At 37.0% G+C, this 22,164-nt stretch overlaps 1 protein-coding gene across 7 annotated transcripts in view; it reads right to left on the bottom strand.

Annotated features, from left to right (window-relative positions):
- Window positions 1-21,623, bottom strand: part of LOC148951656 (E3 ubiquitin-protein ligase COP1-like) — an 82,754-nt gene extending 61,131 nt beyond the window's left edge. Inside the window, exon 1 of one of the 7 annotated variants that reach the window (XR_016141921.1) lies at window positions 21,479-21,601. Coding sequence is in view for 2 of the 7 variants with exons in the window: in XM_089091243.1 (XP_088947369.1) it covers window positions 21,475-21,481 (7 nt within the window). In the remaining 5 variants the exon portion in view is untranslated. The other 6 variants (XM_089091247.1, XM_089091246.1, XM_089091243.1 and 3 more) reach the window with 6 other exon arrangements.
- Between the last annotated feature and the right edge of the window lie 541 nt (window positions 21,624-22,164).

The raw sequence follows: 22,164 nt of genomic DNA, 5'->3' as shown, positions 1-22,164 counted from the left end.
ATCACGTTTCTGGTTTTGCACAAGAAACAAAACCTGCATTACAATTTACTCAAAATTATAATATTGTTAAAATATAAAACTACTCAAAATAATTTTAAAGTTAGCCTACAGGTAAGGTCACGCGTTCCTAAAATACACCGAATGCGGAAGACCACATACAAAACTATCCTGATCAATAGCACATCTGCTTTTAAAATTAAAAACATTAAAACTGCAATTAAGTTATTTTGTTGTACATCCGAAATGGTGAAATGGTATATATACTATCTTTATATGTGAGTAATAATTGTGTATGTATGTATATATGTATTTTTTCTCGAAAACAGCTCCATATTTTTTCGGGAAAAGGGGTATCTTGGAATATTCTCGAATAAAAAAAAGGTTTAGATAGGTCAGAAGTCGTAGAATAATCATTAAGAACCTTAGTTTTGGTTTTTGCAAATGAAGTCATACAATAAAAATTACCATGACGTTGTGCACATAAAAAATACAATGACGTCATGTCAGTAATGACGTTACTACATTTTATGACGCCATTCCTCTTGTATAACCACGTAACTTTACAAATTTAGTCAGTTATACATCTAACACAATGAGTTGTTTATTCAAAACCTTCTCTAAGGGAAGACCCCAAAATCCTAAATTTGCAGTTGCAGTTACTATTTAATGATGATTCAGTGGAACCAACACCTAAACTATCAAACGTGATAAGATGTGAAAATCGACAACCTGGACCATCAGTTGCGACAACACCAATACGTGCAGCTAAAGAAAAAGCGTTTGCTAAAGTAATTGAAGTAATCAAAATTGAAAATGAACAGCAAAGACCCGCGTGGTTAGGAGATAAACGAAAACGAGAACTAGAGCGCAAAAGATGAAAATGAACAGCAAAGACACGCGACGTTAGAAGATCAACGAAAACGAGAATTAGAGCTTACGAAAAATGAAAATGAACAGCAAAGACACTCGCGGTTAGAAGATAAACGAAAACAAGAATTAGAGCGCATGAAAAATGAAAATGAACAGCATAGACACGCGCGGTTAGGTGATCAATGAAAAAGAGAATTAGAGCGTATCGAAAATGAAAAAAAAGAGCAAAGAGGCAAGCGTTTAGAAAACCAGCGGCGTCATAATCTTCGTTACTAATAATGTGCGGTACAAAACCAGTACATGCTTAAAAAGGTACTACAAACTAAGTATATGTAACATATAAATCTTTAGGACTCTTCAACGTTGCTTATATTTACTGTAGAGCCCTCCATTTTCCGGAGAAAAGAGTAGGAAACAAAGGGAATTCTCTTGGAGATTGCTGCTTGCATGGTCAAATTGCAATATCACCACCTCAATTTCCAAACGAATTGGTTTCCCTTTTTTAAGGACGTCACTTGCTCTCTGTAGACTTTCGTAGAAGTATTTGAAACTTGAACTTGTGTTTTGTTCTAGCTTCATTCAACATAAGTGATGATCGAACCATAAATAGTCGCAATATATTTAATTTTAAAGAAGCTATCACAAAATCAATTTAGCGGCACATCCGTCACAAACTACTGAAGGTGAAATTGAGCCACCTTCATATGGCCAAATGTACTTTTTAGACCCCAATGAAGCTGTTGAGGAACGCCTCACACATCCTTTAAATTATGGGATCTCTCATAATCTAAGGAATCTCTTGGATGAAATATTGAGAAATTCAGACGACTTTGCCAAAGGATACGTAAAAATGTGAGAAGTGGAGGATAATTCAAATCAACTTGCTGCTTCATTGGGACAACAGCCTCCAAACGTGCAGCTGGTTTTTGCTTTGCCAGATGGTGTCGATTATAGACGGTTTAACCCTCCCACATGTAATGAAGCATGCGCTGTGCTTACTCTGAATGCTGACCATAGTTTTCCACCAAATGAAATGGTTGTAAAATAACGTGGCAAAAATCTTGTCACTTTAAAAAATACCGACCATCGTGTCGCCCTTTAGCCTACCCAATGTTTTATCCAGCTGGAACTGTAGGATGGTCAAGGGGCATGCTACTTCAAACACCTTATGTAAGTCTTCTACATATAACACGGTTTGAATTAGCAAGAAATCGTATCGCTTTTCGACCTGAACATGCGAAAAGCCTTTCTGTGCAAGCTGTAACACCCGATCTGCGTAGGATTGGTTTTAATGCTTTGCATTTTGGTGGAAGACTTTTCCAACAGTACCTCGTTGATGCCACTATTCGTGTTGAGCGTGATCGTATTGATTGGATAAAATTTAACCTGAAAACTATTATGGGTGAAAACAACGTAGGTGTTACACGACTTCTTAAGCACTTAGCTTTGAAAAAGGATGCATTCGTTAGTGAAAAAGTTATACCACCGTCATCCTTCGTTGGATCAAAACGCTACTTTGCTGAACACTTTGAAGACACCTTGGCTATTGTTCGTCGCCTTGGACCCCCAGACTTCTTAATAACTGTGACTTGCAATCCTAATTGACCTGAATTTAAAGAAGCAGCAAGAATTAAACTTGATGATAACTCTATTATAGAACGGTCCCCTCAAGATCGTCCCGATCTCATTACTCGAATTGCTAAACTAAAATTTGATGATATAATAATGATATTGATAAGGATCAGATATTTGGAAAGGTGGCGGCATATGTGTATACGATTAAATTTCAAAAACGTGGACTATCACATATGCATTTGCTATTGATCATGAGTCCTCAGGATTGAATCCGTAATCCACCTGAAATTGATGATCTTATTTCAGCTGAAATTCCAAATTCCAAAGATCCATTACTAAGAGAATTAGTCCTACAGTGGAGGATTCAAAATCTTTGTGGGAATTTAAATCCGAATGCGAGTTGTATAATTAATAAAAATGGAAAATTCCAGTGCCGTTTTGGTTTTACAAAGCAATACAATTCACGTACATATCTATTGGATGATGAAAAACCAAAGTATTGGCGTAGTCACTATTCCAAATTTGACGAAATAAATAGAGAAGAATTTTTACTTGGCCGTCATCTTAATCGAAAAAGATTCCGATAATCACTGAATTATTCGTGATAATCGTCTTGTCACCTAATTTAGTCTTCACAGACTTAAAAAGTATCACTATTAAGTGAATTTCAAATATGTAGGCAATATAGGTCCGGTAAAGTATCTGCATAAATACATCTACAAGGGACATGATTGTGCTTCAATAAAGATTGTTGAAAATAAACGGTGCATGGTTTACAATGAAGCAAAAACCTATGTAAAAGGACGCTGCTTTACACCAACTGAAGCATGCTGGCGACTATTTAGTCACGATATCCCAAAAAGAACCATGTTGTTCAGCATTTAAATGTTCATTTGCCAGGACGTTATCTAATGCAAAATATCATCCAAGCCCAAGAAGATTTGGTAGATATTGGACAACAAGGCTCAATGTTGGAAGCGTATTTTCGACACAACAAGGCGTTAAAACAAATGAAAAATAAGGAATTTCTCTATTATTGGGAAATGCCCGAACGCTATCGATGGAATGGCAATATCAGTACATGGGAACAAAGAATCCGTGGAAAACGTGATATTCCCAGATATTTAAAATGAACAACCTGTTCTACATCATAGTTGCCGCACTTTATGTTGAGGAGGGGGGGGGGGGATCCCGTGACAGCCATAGTTTTAGTTTTTGATTCATTTACCTTGAGGCCTAACCGAAGTGCATTTTCTCTCACAACATCCACAAACTGTTGGAGTTTCTCCTTGTCTGATTCGAGGAGACTAGTGTCCTCTGCGAAGTCTATATCTGCAATCCTCTTTTCGTTTCTGATTGGGATTCCGTTGTTTTTGCATCCTCGGAGGATGTAATCTATCACCAGTATGAAGAGAAAAGGGGAGAGGACACATCCTTGCTTTACTCCAGAAATGATCTTGAAATATCTCGATTGGCCTTCATGCATCTGTACGCATCACTCCGTGCTCTCGTATAATTAGTCTTACGAGAATGTCAGGGACACCGTAGTACTTGAGGATTTTCCAGAGTGTATCTCGATGGACAAAATCGAATGCATTCTCAAAATCTATGAAAATTAAGTATAGCTTCTGTCTCCACTCGTTCCTCTCTTCTAACATCATTCGTAATACAAAAAATGAGATCTGCACAGGAGCGGTTTGGGCGGCTTTCTTACAGAGGGGTTTAATTAGAGTTTTCCTAAAATCACTAGGTACTTCTCATTTTTCAAAAATATATCCATAACTGCATTCTTTAACTTATCCTTAACTTCGCAATCATCATATTTAAGAGACTCAAAGAACCACACTATCAGCGCCTGGCGCCTTACTATTTTTTAAATTCTTTTAGTACTGTCATTAATTCTTCCTGACAATATAAATACAATATTCACAACAATAGCAATATTCACATCCAAAGTGTCACAAACTTTTTCATTCTTCTCTATATCTTTCCTGTAACTCTATCACGATTTTGCACATTCTCAAAGTGTTCTGCCCATCTCTCTTTAACTGTTTCCTTTTCACTAATTAGCCCCTGTTTTTATCTTTAACTGGGAAAAATCTAGATTGACTATTCCTTCTCAATTTATTAACACGCACGTACTATATTTTACTATAATGCCATATGGCTGCATTTTCCGGATATTCGGCAATTTTATCCCTGGCCTTCACTTCACACCTCCTTAATTCACATTTTAATGTTTTCTCCACTTTTTTTTAAATTCCTCTGATTTTCATATGATCTATCACTCAAATAATTCTTTTACAAGTCTCTCCTCCTCTCTATTAAGCATAAAGCATCTTCACTAATATTCCTAGCTGCGTTTCTTCTTTCTTCCCTAAGACACCATCAGTGACTTTACAAACTATTTTCCCAAAATTATTCCATCTATCTTTTACATTGCCAAAATTAAAATATCCAGTTTAGTATTAAACGGTCCCTGGAAAATTTTATGCAAATTCTCATTCTGAAGTCCACCGGAAGGAAGTTGCCCTTCCTAAGTTTCAGCTTTAAACTAACCCTAGACACTACTAGATGGTGATCTTTACTTTTGACATCAATAACAACATACCTATATACCCTAGTATCTTGTATCGATCCTGCCAGTCTTCGGTTTACAATAACATAATCAATAAGGTTAGCTGTCTTGCCATCATGTGAATACCATGTTAACTTATGGGCCATTTTATGACCAAATACTGTATTGGTTATAAGTAGAATGTTATACCTACAGAATTGCAGCAGTCAGTTACCATTACTATTTCCTTTTCCTACACCAAATTTACCTTGGCTAGGATACCGCCTATCCCTATTTTTACCAACCTAGGCATTAGAATCTCAAAATAAAATACCATAGTTCTCCTTGGTATCCTGTCTATTTGTTCCTGTACCTGAAAGTAAAATTCACCTGATTCACAATTATCTCCATGAGTCGGTTCTACGGGGGCATTTACTGCTATGACTGATACCTTGCCCTTTTTAATCATAAAACGATCGATCATAATTCTATTATTAATGCCTCCCTAACCGAAAGTTAGGTTACTTTCTAACCTGTGTCAGAGGTTCGAGTCCTGGTGTCGCTGGTTATTTGGTTTGGAACGGGGGTGTTACCCTGTAAGCTCAGCCAGAGTCGACCCAGCTCTAAATGGGTACCTGGAGAAATCTGGAAAAAATACGGGAAGCTTTGGATGATTTCCCCCAACCACGCATTGCACTTCCGGTCGAAGGCATTGAATCAAGAGATCAGTACCTGCGCAACGCAGACTTTTTGTCAGCATGTGAAAATTTTTTTTTTAAAGTTTGAAGTTTAACCTAAACAAGAATTAGCAGCTACCTTATTCATCATAAGCCCTACTCCCTGTCTATGTACCCCATCCTTCCTGTCTGAGTAAATAAATTCTAATTTACCTAATTTCAGAAATGGCTACTATTACCTAGATTCAACAGCAAAGAATATTGCAATTAGAAAAACAAATCTTTGAATACTTGTGGAGGAACCTGGGAAAATGGCATCAGTTCAAAAGAAAGATTGAATCATTTGAATCATCATAGTTAAAAACCTAAATCTGGGATTTACAGTCGTTTACATAAAAAATCAAAGACACCTTTTGATTTCTCAGAGAATTTCTAGTGATCCGGGAAAACACAGCCTTCTCAACTTCTTTTTTTCTGGGAAGAGACGTCTGGCGTTGGCAAGGTTCATCAACAAAACTGTTGAGATTTCTAATACCTTGCAATGATACAAGTTACAAAAGACACGGTAATCAAGAACAATCTCATGTATAATAAAATGTCTCATACAATTTTTGCTACTTGGAAAAATGCCAAAAACGTGTTCTGCTGGTAGGTTTTCAACCCCATTTTGCTCATGTTAAAGTTTCTAAAGCTACTTTCAATTCACTTTATTGTGGTATTCAATCCAACATAAAAAGTTTTCACCTCCTCAGTCAATACAATAGTCCACTACATCCACAAATTTAGAGAGAGACTTTTCAGCCCAAGGCTAAAAGTGAATTGGAAGTAAAATTTTCTTTGCAACCAAACTTCAGTGAAACCAGAACTTGGAGTCAAAAGAACATATATAAACATGCCTACAAACTGGCTAGTTTCAGTATTTCAACCAGGTATAATGTCAAACTTTCTACTATAATGTATAAAACAGTTCTTGGTAACGGGTTGTAAGTACGCCCAACGAGTCGGCCCAATAGAAACCAAACTTTAAGAAACGGAATTTGATAAAAAGAAAAAGAAGATAGGTTTCAGAGCTCCTGCATACAAAAATTTGGAATTTCGATTTTTTCAAACAGCTTGTGGGAACAAAATGCAAGTAAGGAGCAATGCTGCTCAATAATACCAAAATTACAAAAAACAGGTTTGATAACAATAGATACAACAAAAGAAGGAAATTTTTATGGTGATTCCAAATATATAAAGTTCATTAAGTTTGATGTTACCTATCAAAAGTTACCAGCCTGAGAAAATTTGCCCAATTTTCGAAAAAGTGAAACGAAAACCCAAAAATCAAGGGATCTTAACGAAAATCACACCGTCAGATTCAGCATATTAGAGATCCCGACTGTAGAGGTTTCATGCTCCTAGATACAACAATGTAAAATCCTGCATTTTTTCGCCAGAAGAACACCACAGATGCGTATTCATTTGTTTTTCAGTTAGTTTTTTTTTCAGGGTTGATTGCATCGAACCACAGATCCTTGAAGATCAGGAGAGCGCACATTCAAACGAAAATTAAAAGTCCTAGAGCCCTTTTTAAGTGACCAAAAAGATTGGAGGGCAACTAGCCCCCTTCTAATGCCCAATTTCTCCCGAAAGTCGTCCAGTCAAAATTCTGAGATGGTCAGTTTGTTCAGCATAGATGAAAGATCCAATAATTATGTCTTGGAGGATAACACGAGAAATTTCCCATAGGCCCTGGGAAATGGGCTGTAAGTTATGAAATTTACCCATTGTTTACAACAATTTTCCCCTGGGAAAATTTCAGGAAAAAATTTGCCAAAGGAAGGGGGGATTTCCGGCATGTTTTGGAAACGATTAGAGATACAAGTCTTTTGCAAATGAAAGTATGCCAAGGAGAATTTTTCAGGCGAAATCTTCCACAAGAAATTTTACGGGGGGGGGGAAGAAAAGGAAATGATCAAAAATGGAGTTTTTTAAGGCCCAACGAGAATACTGAATAAACAAACAAAGCGAATATTTCGAGAGGACAACTGCCTCTCTTCTTCAGCGCGAAACGAAATATTATATTCAAGGAGAGTGCCGAAGAAAAAAAACGCGGAAATTCAATGTGTAAAAGAACCAAAAAATTAAAAGATAAATAAAATTTGATAGAAGCCAAAAATTTATAATAATTAAAACCGAATACCTAACAACCATAAAAGCATCATTCGCCAATCTCCGCGATTTCCACAAAATCCAAAAAATTATGAACTACCATCGACGGATACTAGCAAACAACTGAGAAATAAAAGAAAACAATTCATTCACTCAATAACAATAATAAAACAATAATAGTAATTGCACTCCTTGCAGAAACCCTTTGAGACCTAAGGGATTGTTCACGTGTTTGATTATATGATTGGGAAAGTGGTTCAAGGTTTATTTTAGGGATTACTAAAGTATCGGCTTCTCTTTTGAGAAAACCGAAATATGCTAGTTTATTCTTAAATCACCGGAATCTCTGTTGAAAGGTAGACCTAAATGTTGGTTTTTAAACACACATCCGTGATCTTTCTTCTGGCAAAAAGCCCAAAATTCCACATTTTCGCAAGTAAAAACTTGAAACCTCTACAGTAGGGTTCTCTGATACGCTGAATCTGACGGTGTGACTTTCATTAAGATTCTATGACTTCTAGGGGTATTTTCCCCCTGTTTTAGAAAATCAGGCAAATTTTCTCAGGCTCGTAACCTTTGATGGGTAAGAATAGACTTACTGTATTTCTCTTTTATAGGCATTCCTAGTATGATACGAACCATAAAAATATATGAATGCAATTTCTTCATTTTTCACATATAGTATTTGTTATAGGAAATATAGATTTTTTTTAGGGGGGGGATTTTATGCGGGGAGAATTTTCCGTGGAAAGGAAGGTATCCAGGAGGAATTCTTCACAGGAAATATTACACGGGAGGAGGGAAGGAGATTTCTGGCATTGTTCAAAGACAGTCAAAATTAAAGTTAAAAAAAACAAGTTTTTGAACTGAAAAGGAGCAACATCAAAACCTAAATTAAACAGAAGCAGCCATGTCGCATATGATGGCGGCTGCACACTCCTCGATCCTTGCTCTTTACGCTAAAATTTGACTTTTGTCATGATTTTTTCAGAAAGATTGCTCAAACATAAGGACCGTCAAACTTGAATGACAAGTATTTTGATAGAACTTTAAGACTTTAGCCTAAAAGGGCGAGGGTTAAGAAAGGGGCAGCCCCCCTCATATACCGAATAATTTATGTTCGTTTGAAGTTTTAATGTTGCTCCTTACTTTCAGTTGATAAGAACTTGTTTTTTTATTCAATTCTACAAAGAACAGGCAATTTTAATTATTTGGGACCTTATGGGAACTTTCAAACGTTTTATTTAAATGGCTATCTTGAAATTTTAACCTGGTGCCATTTATTCAGTCAATTACATTGGGAATGTATCAGGATTAGATTGCTCATTTAACAGGAATAGCAAATTCTATGGGCCCTGCCCCTACAGCAGAATTCATTAAGCATGTAAGACTCCAGTAAAACAATAGGTAAACAATTAATTTTAATCTTTCCCATTAAAGCTGTTTCACATTGTCATTCCACAATGTAAGCTATAAGAATGCAAAATGGTCTATGATTAGATAGCCTAAAATAATCCACAAATCAGAATCAAGTTTGCATTCTCATGACCCTAAAAGTAAAGCAGTTTGATAGACATACTAAGTCAATTCGAAATAGGCATTAGAGTACAGACACACAAGATACTAGACTATGCTAATCCCAACCACTGTTGTAACTAGAAAACCCAATATATGAAACTGTGACTAACTGGGAACTGGCTAGGGAAGAATGTTGTAATGTCAGAACTTTTATGAATGTCATTATAAAAAGTCAACAGAAGTATGGCCATCGTGATTCACGGCTACAGGAAAATACCCTAAGGAAGATATAAGGCGGACATCATATAATTTGTCCCTGGGACTTAGTCTTTGCTCTCATTAATAGCCCTGTTTTTAGGATATGGTTCTCAGAAACACTTTCTATGTTGAATCAATACAGAGCAAGATTTTAGCCTGGAGTTTTGTTCGGGGAGGGGGGCAGGGTTACATAGATCTTTAAAAAATGCATAAAAAATTTGTTTGTATACATTTTTATTATTGGGAGGGGGTTTAACCCCGTACCCTGACATGGCCTTGATGCAGGGGCAACAACTCATGGGGACAAAATCATTTTTCAAGTTCTAGGAGGGGACGATTTTGTTGCGCAGAAAAAAAACATATGGTGCTAAATACGTGCAGAACCTGTTTCATGGAACCCTACTGTTATCAAGTGTCTTAAAAAAACCAACAATTTACTAAGCTTTAGAACAATGTTGATTCCAAATGGCCTTTATCAATGTTTAATGAACATACAATATCTGCCAGAACATAATTGACATCTTTTCTTTTACCACACTATACTTGTTAATCCCACTGGCTGCAAGAGGGGTTCTAGTCCTATATTGAATTTTTGTCTTTGAGTCTGTAGCATAAAATGTTTAGAATCTCTTATTTATCTGTAACTGAGACCAGTGTTGCACAAGTATTCAAATACACATTAAAGCAATTTTATCCATAGTGTTCTGCCTTGAATATTTGATTTTTGGAGATATTTCTAAACTCAAATTCCCAGAGGAATTAAAACACATTCGTATATTATTGTAAACAATTGTGCTGTTGTGATTTTTAGCGCATAGTTGCCAAATATTATTTTTCCGATAAAGCCATTTTTGCGGATTAAGCCGTTTTTTGCTGATTTTCAGAGATTCGTCTGTGCAGAAGGGAGCGATATCAAACAAGAAGAGTCGTATACCAGCGGGATTTTAATCCTTAAACTGATGGGTATAGGCGGTTTGAGTATCAGCACTTCCCACAGGTTCTGTCTACAGTGAGATTTCGTGAAATAACGGTTGCACAAAAAGGATGCCGCCTAAACGGGATAGCAAACAGAAGCTAGTCAGCCCAAAAAAGTCCCAAGATTTCTGTGCCGGTTGTAAATACGGCCTTGAATCAGATTCAAAGGCAATTTTATGTGATGGGTGTGAAAAATGGCTATGCATTGAATGCTTAAAAATACCCAGCTCTGAATATGAACTTTTCACAAAGATGTCTACCAGTGGAGGCATGCATTGATACTCCAGCAGACCCCCCTCATTGGCCGAAATTTTTAATTTCATTGCATCTATGGTCACTACTGCTTCAAATAATGCGGAAATAGTTAAAGGGGCAGTAGAAGACTGGAGCAAGACATTACCGCTAGGATAAATGAAGTCAAGGAACGTGTCAACGATCTTGAGAAAAATGTGACCGAAAAATGTACCATTTCAGAAGTTGAAGAACATGTTGGATCTGCAAAACAGGAGGAAACAAATAAATTGAAACAAGCCATTAATTCTCACCTTGAAGACAAAGTCCAAAGACTGTTCAGACAGGAGAAAGATAGAGAGGGGAGAAAACTTAATGTGGTTGCATATGGTATACCCCTTCAACCAGGAGTATTAAATGACAAGACATTCATCAAAAGACACTTTGCATAACTGTACGGCATTACGGATGCAAACATAAGCAACGTTAGATGCTTAGTAGTGCAATCGCTGTCATTTGATAGACCTGAAACCAGCCGACAAGAACCAACCCACAGCCAACCCCCTCCCATTCTCTTCTTTGTCCCAAGCCTAAACTTAAAGAGGCGTATTCTGCAAAAATCCTACGAGCTATGTCAGGAAATTCAGTGCTGGGCAGATGCATCCCGGGAAGATCAGGAGAAAAGAAAACCGCATCTGCTGAACTTAGACGCCGAACTGAGCTAGGAGAGACGAACCTGGCAATCCACCGTGGAAAAATTGTTCCAAAAAACTCGATTCTTCCTAGTCTGAGCTACGCCCCCCCCCCTCTCTCAGCCTATGGAATGTTGGATACAACAGATACCAGCCCTGTACATAGTGTAAATAATGATCTAGAAGTGTTTATGTCACCAATTAGTGCATATGAACTCAACAGACTCATCATCCTACATATCCATTACAAATGAAAGTTTCAACGCAACTAATGATAGTAGATCTTAAAGCACTTCTCTATCCATTGTAGACAAGTCCGTCCTCAACATGAATCACTGTCACAAGAAAGTACTCAACCAAAGAAAGCAGCAAGTAAACCCCGATTTCTCTGGTCTTATAACAAACGTTGACCAACTACCATACAAAATTAATGAACTGAAATCTTTGGTATATGCAAATGATTATGATATAATATTTCTTACTGATATGTGTCCCAAGAATTCAAGAAACCAGCTTCTAGATTCATATGTCAGTTTGAAAGGCTATCATTCAGTATCCAATCTTTCATGCAATTATCGCCGCCAGGGAACACTTGTACTGGTCAAAACCTCTTACACCATCACCCCAATTAGTTACTCCTCTGGATGCCCCTATGCTGAAACCATTTTCTTTGATATTTCAGTTACTGAGAATAAAATCCATCCTCCTGTCAGAATTGGCTGTGTATACAGAAGTCCATCAGCGCCATCACCAAAGGAAACAGATAGGAAACTAGCAGAGCTCATCCACAAGATTACAGACACCCACCATGGCAATCTACTAATTGCAGGTGACTTCAACCTGCCTAACATAACCTGGAAAGACCAGATTCCCTAAGTCTCTTCTGGTCCTACGAGCCCAATCATTGACATTCTTCATGATGTCCTTCTCAACCAAATCGTCAACCAGCCAACACGTTTTAGGGACGGTCAGCAACCAAGCCTTCTCAACTTGGTATTTCTCTGGAGACCAGAAGCTCTTCTATCCACTTCATACATGCCCCCTATTGGGAAGAGTGACCATGATACCATATATATCAGAACAACATTCCTCAGAATAACAACTCGCTACATCAAGAAAACCTTCATTAATTATGAGAAGATTCGAATGGATCTTGGCAGCATTGAATGGGGTGACGTCTTATCTGGTTCTCTAGTACAGCAATGGCAGCGCTTAAAAGAATTACTAATGAATAAAGCAAATCAGTACACTTCAAGCCAACTTGTCCCCAAAATAAAAGCACTTCCAGCAATGACAAGAGAGATTAAGAGAGAAATCAATCGTAAAAGCAGATATTGGAAGAAATATAAAAAGCACTAATCACCTAATTACAGAGAGAAGTATTCTAATAGCCAGAACAAACTTAAAAACTTGACGTGGGCCTTGCAAATGAGCTTTGAATCTAAACTTGCTGATGAAGCAAAGACTAACTCAAAAACGTTTTGACAATACGTCTCTAGCTAGGACCACAATAAACAATGTATTTAAAAAACTGATAACCGAGCAAGATGGAGAAGTTACCGAGACTAATAAGCTTCCTAAATTGCTGAACCAGCAATTTGTCTCAGTTTTAATCACTGAACCAGATGGATCTTTACCTTTCCCACCAAACTACGATATAAAAGCCCCAATGGAAAGTATCATGGTATTATCTGCAGATGTCCTTAAGCATTTATAGAAGTTGAATGCTAACAAATCACCAGGACCTGATAATATAAATTCCAGAGTACTAAAAGAAATTACATTAGTGATAGCAGACCCCCTCACGAAATCTTCCAGACATTATTTACCTTTAGAGAGCTGCCTGCAGACTAGAAAGTAGCTAACATATCCCAGTAATCAAAAAAGGTGACCACAACAAGCCTGAGAATTATCAACCTATCAGCCTAACTTCAGCTGCGGTTAAGATGCTTGAGCGCATAGTCAATGATTCAATCCTCGAACATTTAACCACAAACAAGAACTTTTCACCCAAGAAGCAAGGATTCCAGTCAGGAAAATCAACCAAAACAAACTTGTTGGAATCATATGAAATAATTACAAACCTGATAAACCAAGGACATCCAGTTGACCTTCTTCTGCTGGACTTTGCCAAGGCCTTTGACAAGGTACCCCAGGTTCGATTGCACTCCAAATTATCTGCTGCTGGTATCAACTCATCTCTGATAGACTGGCAAATTAATTTCCTCACTAACCACAGGAAGAAAGTCTTAATATTTGAGACCTGTGGCCCGCCAATCTACTCTGATGAGGCCATAGTAATGAGTGCGATAATGCAGGGGACTGTACTAGACCCAACCCTTTTCCTGATGTATATTGACCATATTTCTAATGGTTAACAATATGTACTTGTTTGCTGATGATGCCAAACTTTTTGGCATTGTTAACAAACAGAAAAGCCAACACAATCTAGACAGGCTACAGAATTGGATTCAAGACTAACTTCTCCAATTTAATACAAGCAAATGCTGTATTTTGCACATTGGACCTAATAACCCAATGGCTACCTACTCAATTTTAAATCCAATTACTATTATAAGGGACCATCTAGTGAACAGAGAAGAAGAAAGAGACCTTTGTGTGATCATTGATGGAAAGTTGAGGTTCCACAGCCATGTCCAGCATGTTATCTCCTAAGAAAATTCCATCCTTGGCCTATTAAAAAGGACGATCAGTAGCCTAGAGGCACCAATATTCATAAAACTTTTAAAGCCTCTTGTTAAGTCCCATCTTGACTTTGGCATGTGAGTGGCTGGTCCTTCCTATCAGCAAGATGTTAGGCTCATCAAAAATGTTCAGAGGCGAGCAACAAAGTGCGTGAAAAGCCTAAAATCAGCTTCATATGAGGACTGTCTCAAGCAGCTCAAGCTACCTACCCTTGTCTACAGACACATGCGTAGTGATATGAGGCTGACTTATAAACTCGAAAAGGAAAACTCCACCATCTTAATGGTCAGCCACAGTACCAGCCATCATTTCACAAGAGGACACTCAAAGAAGCTACCGAAATTAAGCTCCATATCAAGAATCCGTCAAATGTATTTTTCAAGAAGAGTAATAAACCACTGGAATGAATTGAAGAACTCTACTGTCAGCACTCCTTCCATCCAGTCTTTCAAACACCAACTTGACAAGGAGTGAGAGAAGAAGCAGTGAAGGTTTGACTGGGAGTCATTGACTCAAGAGCACTACAGGTCCAGAGGACCTTAAAGCTCTCAAATGGATTAAGGTGAATAGAATGAAATGCTTTTTTCATGAAACATTTTCTCCAAATGATTCATCATTCTTAGAAGAGGGAAATTGAGTTACAAATTCTTCAAATTAAGGTCTGAAACACGGAATTGGGCAGTTGTAAGCTCCTGTATTCCTTCATAGGAGAGGTAAATGAATCATCCCTGGAATACCAAATTATAGAACTTACTACTGATGAAGTACTGATGGATACTTCATCAGTATGATGGATGAAGTATCCAGTTTGATGGATGATAATAAAACTGACTGGAACCACTCTGTCAGATAAGTTTTTTTTCAAATTAATGTGGTGAATCTTGTGCCAGAGTTGGTGAGAAAGTGCATGACAGTGATGCAACTGCTAACATGCAGTTATTGGATTATTCCAATGACACAGACAATAGCCTAAGGTTGTAACCCATGGCAAAAGGTCTTTTCTGCAAATACACTATTGCTTTACCATTATCTATAGAGTGGAAAGACTTTGCTCGACACGGGAAGATAATTTAAGCAAAAAAAAAATCTATTGGGTGACAAAATGATACTGAGAGCAAATTTGAAGCTACCATTACTGCCATGAACCAGTTTAATTGGTAGCCATGGAAATTTTATTTTTTATTGTTATTCCTATGTTGATACACTCTATTCAAAGTAGATCTGAAATAAAAAAATACACCATTATACCATTTATACCATTACTGCCATGAACCAGTTTAATTGGTAGCCATGGTAATTTTATTTTGATTGTTATTCCTATGTTGACACACTATATTCAAAGTAGATATGAAATAAAAAAAAAAATAGCAGAAGTTCATCTAGAGTTCAAATATATGCCTGAAAAGCTTTTTTTTCAATTTTAAATATCTACTCTATCTGTACTTGTAAATTTTGGAAGTTTCTATGAAAATAGGCTTTTAATTTGAACAGAATTTCAAATTTGGTGTTGAATTGAGTTCAAAGCATGGGAATCACCTTACCAAAACCCAGAGTCCATCACAGTGGTTCCCAGCTGGTTCGTTGTGACCTAAAAAGGGGACAGAATAGTTTATTGGGTAGAGGGTTACCACTGATTTGGCCTTCACTGAAAAGGATTTATCTGGAAAGGTTTTTTTTCCCAATATGATGAAATCTAATGCCTATATTTACTATAACAATTTGTCTGCTGCATTGCACTTGTCTCATATTGCTTCTAATCTATTTTGGAGTACAGTTAATATTTACTGTCCTTCTTAAGTTGCAAAAAGAGATAACATACCCAACCAACAAAACTAATAGACATACCTTAAAAAGTAAACAAATAGCCCTCCTCAAACATAAATTGTAGAAAGATGACAGAAAAAAATCCAAATGACAAAAAACATCATACATACAAGGTGGAAAATCAAACTTTCATTTGAAAATTTATCTTGAGCACGTCAACTAGTTAATCTCTTCCCATGTTTTGAAATATCCAAATTAGAATTAAATTTGATAAGAGATCAGCACATCACATCATTAGCTCAAGCCTGGCTTACTAACAAAATCATAACTGCTATCATAACTTGGAAAACAATTGCTTCTCTCAATTTTGATTTGAGTATACTTTTCTTTGACTCTGGATTTTGGAAACACAATGGTCTTGAACTTGTAACTAGGTTTTAAAAAACACAAAAATGCATCTTGAACCATATTAAGAGTAAGGTATAAGTAAGAGTAAAGGCTCCTTTTTGGTAAGGCATCCTTCACTTTTCTATTTTCCTCTTATTTTTTCAATTTTGCTGCAGTAAATATGAGCTTTAAGACAGAGATTGGATATATAAAAAATATATACAGTTCAATACTCTTTCCAAATTCAATTATCACTGCTGTCACAGTTGCATCCCAGCCTGTCCCTATAATGGAGCCAGACATAGCTGTAGGCCAAATCCTGAAAGTTTCACTTTTATAACAGAAAAAATTTTCAAGGATCAGTACTCTTTGGAGGGGGAAGAGGTAGAGAATTCAGAAAGCCTTCTTGTGCATAGTTTGGGGTCTTGAAATATTCCTGAAAGTTTCATTAGCACAATTCAGCTAAGGTACTTTGATAGCCATTGACTTAAAGAACATGACTTGGATGAACCAACTGACAGCCATCTAGAGAGTGCTGAACCATGGGCGTAGGAAGGGGGCAGCTGCCCCCCCTAGACCTTCAAATTTACATTAGGTATGGCTGAAAAAGCAGATGGTTTGGAAAAAGCAGTTGATAAAACTCCATCACACTATCAAATGCCCCCCCCTAGACAATATGCTGCCTAATGCAGCCTACGCCCATGTGCTGAACCAAGGATGTGTCCCTAATTGCACTGAGGATCCTGTACATACTGCCTAAGATAACCAAGATCCTCTCATCTGGAAGTTTGCCTAACTTCTGATGATGAATTAAACACAAAATTATGCAAATCAACATAGTGCAAAAAAGGTAGTAACCTACACGGGGGGGGGGGATGGACACCCTCAAAACTGACAAATTTGCACCATAAGCTTTGAAACATAAATTTTTCCCCCACCTAAAGTTTCATGATCAAAATTTTCTCATCATTACCTTACCTTAAATCACTCTTGCTAGCATTATGGACAAGTCCAGTGTATGCCAGTTAGTGATGATAGGGCTTCAGGACATCAGCTTCATCCCATTGTGTGAGCCATAGTTTGGTCTCCCATTCCTTATCAAGATTTGCTTTGAAACTGTCAACAGGTGGTGAACTCACTGTTGTTTTGCTCGGATTGCTCCAAAGGCTTATGATGCAGTTGGAGAAGAAATGGTTCCTCTTCCTTGTATTAGCGTGCTTCCAAAAAAGCTTTGCTGAATGAGCCCTGGTTCTTGATGATTGGGCAGGCTGGAATAAGTCTTTGTCATCAGACTGAAGTAGTTTGTAAGTCATTATCATATCACCTCTTTGCTGAAGGTATGTTAGAGTTGGAAGCTTGAGGCACTGCAGTTGGCAGGCATACTCTTTGTCTTTGAGCCCCTTTACACATTTAGATGCCCATCTTTGGACAGCCTCGAGGGCCATCTGGTCTGTTTTTTTAATTGGCATGGTAACACACATTCTAAACTCGAATCTTGGTCTCACCAGGCTCTTGTAGAGTTTTGTGATTATTCCTGGGGATCTACTTGTCATTGTGTGTTTGATGAGACCAAGAGTTTGGTTTGCCTTTGCTACAGCAGCTCCATTGTGGCAGTTGAAACTAAGGTCTTTGTCTACAACAACCCCCAGATCTCTTTCAGAGGTACTCTCAGAAAGTTGTTGTCTCACACCAGCATTTGCTGACATAGAGTATTGCCATTGTGAGTTGTTTCTTCCAAAATGGAGAACCTTGCACTTATCTACATTAAACTCAAGCCTCTATATCTTGGCCTATTTGCCAAATCTGTCAAGATCTGACTGTATTGAGGTCACACCTTGCTGAGTTCCTATGGAACCAATGAGCTTTGAGATGTCGGCATACAGGCTAAGCTTGCCTGTAATGGTTCTTGGAGTGTCATAAGTGAATATATTAAAGAGTGTAGGTCCTAAAACTGTTCCTTGAGGAACCCCACTTAAGACCTCGTCTATTTCTGAGTAGTAAGCTCTGCCACCTTTGCCAAAAACTCTGACCTGCTACTCTCTTCCCTTTAGGAAAGACATGATCCAGTCCACCACACCCTCTTCAATTCCAATAGCCTTCAGTTTCAAATGAAGCCTTTGATGGCAGATTTTATTGAAGGCTTCAGCAAAGTCTAGCAAGACCATATCTACTAGGAGACCTAGGTCGAGGAGCTTGGTTACGTGATTATATGAGTCAATCAGATTGGTTTCAACTGATCTGCCTGGTTGGAAACCATGTTGCTGTTTTGATAGAAGGTTATTTGTGATCAAGTGTCTAAGAACAGCAGTGTTGACAATACCTCCTAGGATTTTCTCAACAGCAGATGTAATACTGATTGGTCAATAATTGCAAGCTTTGCTCTTGTCTCCTCCTTTATGTATTGGCAAGATATGGGCTACTTTCCAGTCCATTGGTATGACTTTGGTGTCAATAGATTTTTGGAATAGTCTTGAGAGGGGCATTGCCAGTTGGGAATGAGCTTCCTTTAAGAGTCGTGGATGTATGCCATCCAGCCCAACAGACTTATTTGGATTAAGCTTTTTAAGCCAAGCTTGGAGCTCAGCCTGATGCAATGTTATTACTGACATTCAAGTGATGATTTTGTAGCATAGTGGGGTTGGCAGAAGGGCATTGTCTGGGGGTGCATCATTGTTCTATGCAGCTGAAAAATGATGTCCTTTGCACTTCTTGCTAACATCAGTGAACTGTAAGCAGGGCTGTCAAGTATGGGGAGGGGGGATACCCTCCCAATGTTTTTGGTCACTTGGTAAAAAAAATTGGTGGAATCATAGCACTTTGCACCACAATTTTTTTGATGCCAATAAAATCCTTTGTTTGGTTCAATAAAGACCACAACAATACTGACATGTCATCTACAGAAATTTTAAACTTGTTGATAAACGCAGCACTTTTACTGACTCCTACCATGATTTTACAGATGGCGCCACAACTTTCTAATTGGTTAAATAATCAGTATTAAAATAGTGACATGATATGTACCAAAATCTAAATCTTTACCTTAAATTACCTTAAATCGCAGCTTGGAGTAAATTTAAGGATTTTCCATCCTTGTAATGCTCCGTGATGACATCTAATGTTTTTTTTTGTTTTTTGTTTTCTTGGTTGGTAAATGCAGTGGTTTTACCAACTCATGCAGTGAATTTACATATTGCATTTGAAATGGACATTATGCTAATTATATTGACAAAAAACAGTCAGTAAAAATGGCCAGCCAGTTGGTAAAATCTTTTGCCCCCCCCCCCCCAAAAAAAACAATTTGCATTAATTTCAGGTTTTTGATTTAGAGACAACTTGAGAAGTTGTTGCAGAGAAGTATTTTTCTCTGCAATGCCATTCTTTTGCTAATGTCTTTCATCATTCTGCTCTAATCAGCAGTCTAAGAACAGTGATGAGTATATCATCAAAATTCTCTCATCACTGTTCTATGTGGCTGAAAAATGATCTTCTTTCCACTTCTTGCTGACATCAGTGAGCTGTACGATCTTAGAGCAATGATGAATTAAAGAATGGTAATCTATGCAGAAAGATGTAAGATCTTAGTGGCAAAGAACAGTAATAATAACTGGATTAATGTAGGCTACCAATTTTTGAATGAGCACACATAATATATTATACACTCCTGATAAATACAATAACTTTATTTACCCTGAGTTTAATGAGCTTATTACAATTTTGCTGTCTAAACAGTTATGAATAGATCATAATATTTACACTTCTTCAATAATTAATTGAAATAGGGTTAGTTTTAACTTCCATAAGCTATTTTGATTATAGTTTCAAAAAGCATCCTTTGAACACCAGGGATAAGCCTTAGCCTAGTCCATAATAAAGTTAGAAAGTTTTTTTTATACAAAGTAATAGACAGGGAGTTTATATTCTACCTTTCCATAATATCACTGACAAAAGTATCTTTCTAAGGCTTCCTTGGCTAGTACTCTATTCTTGCCCAGCTACAGCATGCTTAAAATCCAGCTGTTTTTCAAGAGTGGTAGTCAAATGAGAAATATAATTTTATTTCTTTTACCAAAATTGTAAAACAGCCAATTGCTCCCTGCAGCTTGGATTGACAAGTTTCTAGTGAGTTGATATCATTCCAAATAAAAGGATCATTTGTACAGAAATTTTGGTACTTGTCTGTTAAACAGAACATGCTCAAGAACTATGCTGTCTAAGATCTAACAAAACCAGGCTAGTTTGTATCAGTTACAATTTGCTTATTTTGAGCAAGAAAACTATGATGTAGTTATATCTTAATTAAATATTTAATATTTAGAAGTGGTTAGGTTAAATTAGCTATTTAATATAATGCATTCTGTTTATCTTGCTTTCCATAATTCTTTGTCATAGTTTCTGTAGCCTAATTATATTTCTAAAGTATTATATTACCATTATGTTTTGGTACATTTCATTAGAATTAACCTAACTGCACTTCTTGAGGATGTTCTGTTTAGCAGAAAAGTACCAAAATTTTATTTAAGGTATATTTGCAAAAACAATATCACTAGTCACTACATTAAAAAGTAGCGGACTCATAACTTGGTAAATATTCACCAAATCATATTATTGACTTACAAATAAAGTGAATATACCACTTGATGCCTTTTTTTGCTCTTTCCAAATATAATACTCATTTTTGTTGGAAATGAATTTTACCCCCCACCCCTATATATACCAACTCAAGGTATATTTTTGCACATTAAGGGGGGTGGGGACAAATTTTATTTCTGATGTAACTGGGAGGTAAGTTTAAACTTTACCCCCACCCCCAAATGTGCAAATATATAGGCCTAACCTGAATTGGTATTTAGGGGTGGGGGTAAAATTCATTTCTGACAAAAATGATTGTTATATTTGGAAAGAGCGTAAAAAAAGGCATCAAGTGGTATATTCACTTTATTCATAAGTCAATAATATGATTTGGTAAATACTTACCCATAACTCCTCCATAAGGACCACCTTTAGTTCAGAGGATTATTGTCAGCCACTGAATGGTACTAGGCTACTCTTCTGTTATTATTGGCTAGTGTTTCTTCAGAGGAGGGAATCAACAAGACCAAAGCATGATTACCTACCATAAGCTAATGTTGAACACTCTTGTCAAAAACTAATGGACACCCATCTATAGCCAAATAAACATGGCCTTTGGATGACAAGAAAACGTTGACTAAATTTTACTACTTATTTTTCTATAGGCCTAACCTTCAAACTACGACTTTTTCTTCTTAAGACGTGTTCGTAATATCCAGGATCACCACTGGAACACAATTAGGGTTCATTCAGAGCCACTAAAAAGTACAGGATGCAGCCTTGAAAAAAGTATTGCCTTTTAAATTTATATGATTACAAATAACTTATCAAATTCTTGATCTTACTATATAAGAACTTAAACAACAAAACTACTATAAATGTTAAGTGTTTAATATTTTGCTTGTAATCATTTACCCATTCTACAACTATTAATACTACCACTACTACTAACAACTCAGAGCAGCCTGAAACATTCCTTCTCCATTTAAATCTATTTAAAATCTCTCTCTTAAAACTTTTTCAAAAAGTTCCATTTTCCACTAAATCCTTCCTTTGGATCTCCTTTGACCCCACCCCGGGACGAGCTACTTTTCTTTTGGCCCTAGATGGTTGGCTGAAAAGAAAAGGTCAATCTGTCATCCTTTATGTGCAGAGTGTATCGTTGTCATCTCAACCTTTCTCCCATTATAGTCCAAGAAAGCGAAATAGAACCAATCAGATGGCCGCCCTA

The sequence above is a fragment of the Artemia sp. Qi Xiang Cuo genome, chromosome 6 (genome assembly GCF_049724085.1).
Source record: "Artemia sp. Qi Xiang Cuo chromosome 6, ASM4972408v1, whole genome shotgun sequence".
Taxonomy (NCBI): Eukaryota; Metazoa; Arthropoda; class Branchiopoda; order Anostraca; family Artemiidae; genus Artemia; species Artemia sp. Qi Xiang Cuo.
Note: the sequence above shows the minus strand (reverse complement) of the source record. Positions and strands in the feature narration are given on the sequence as shown.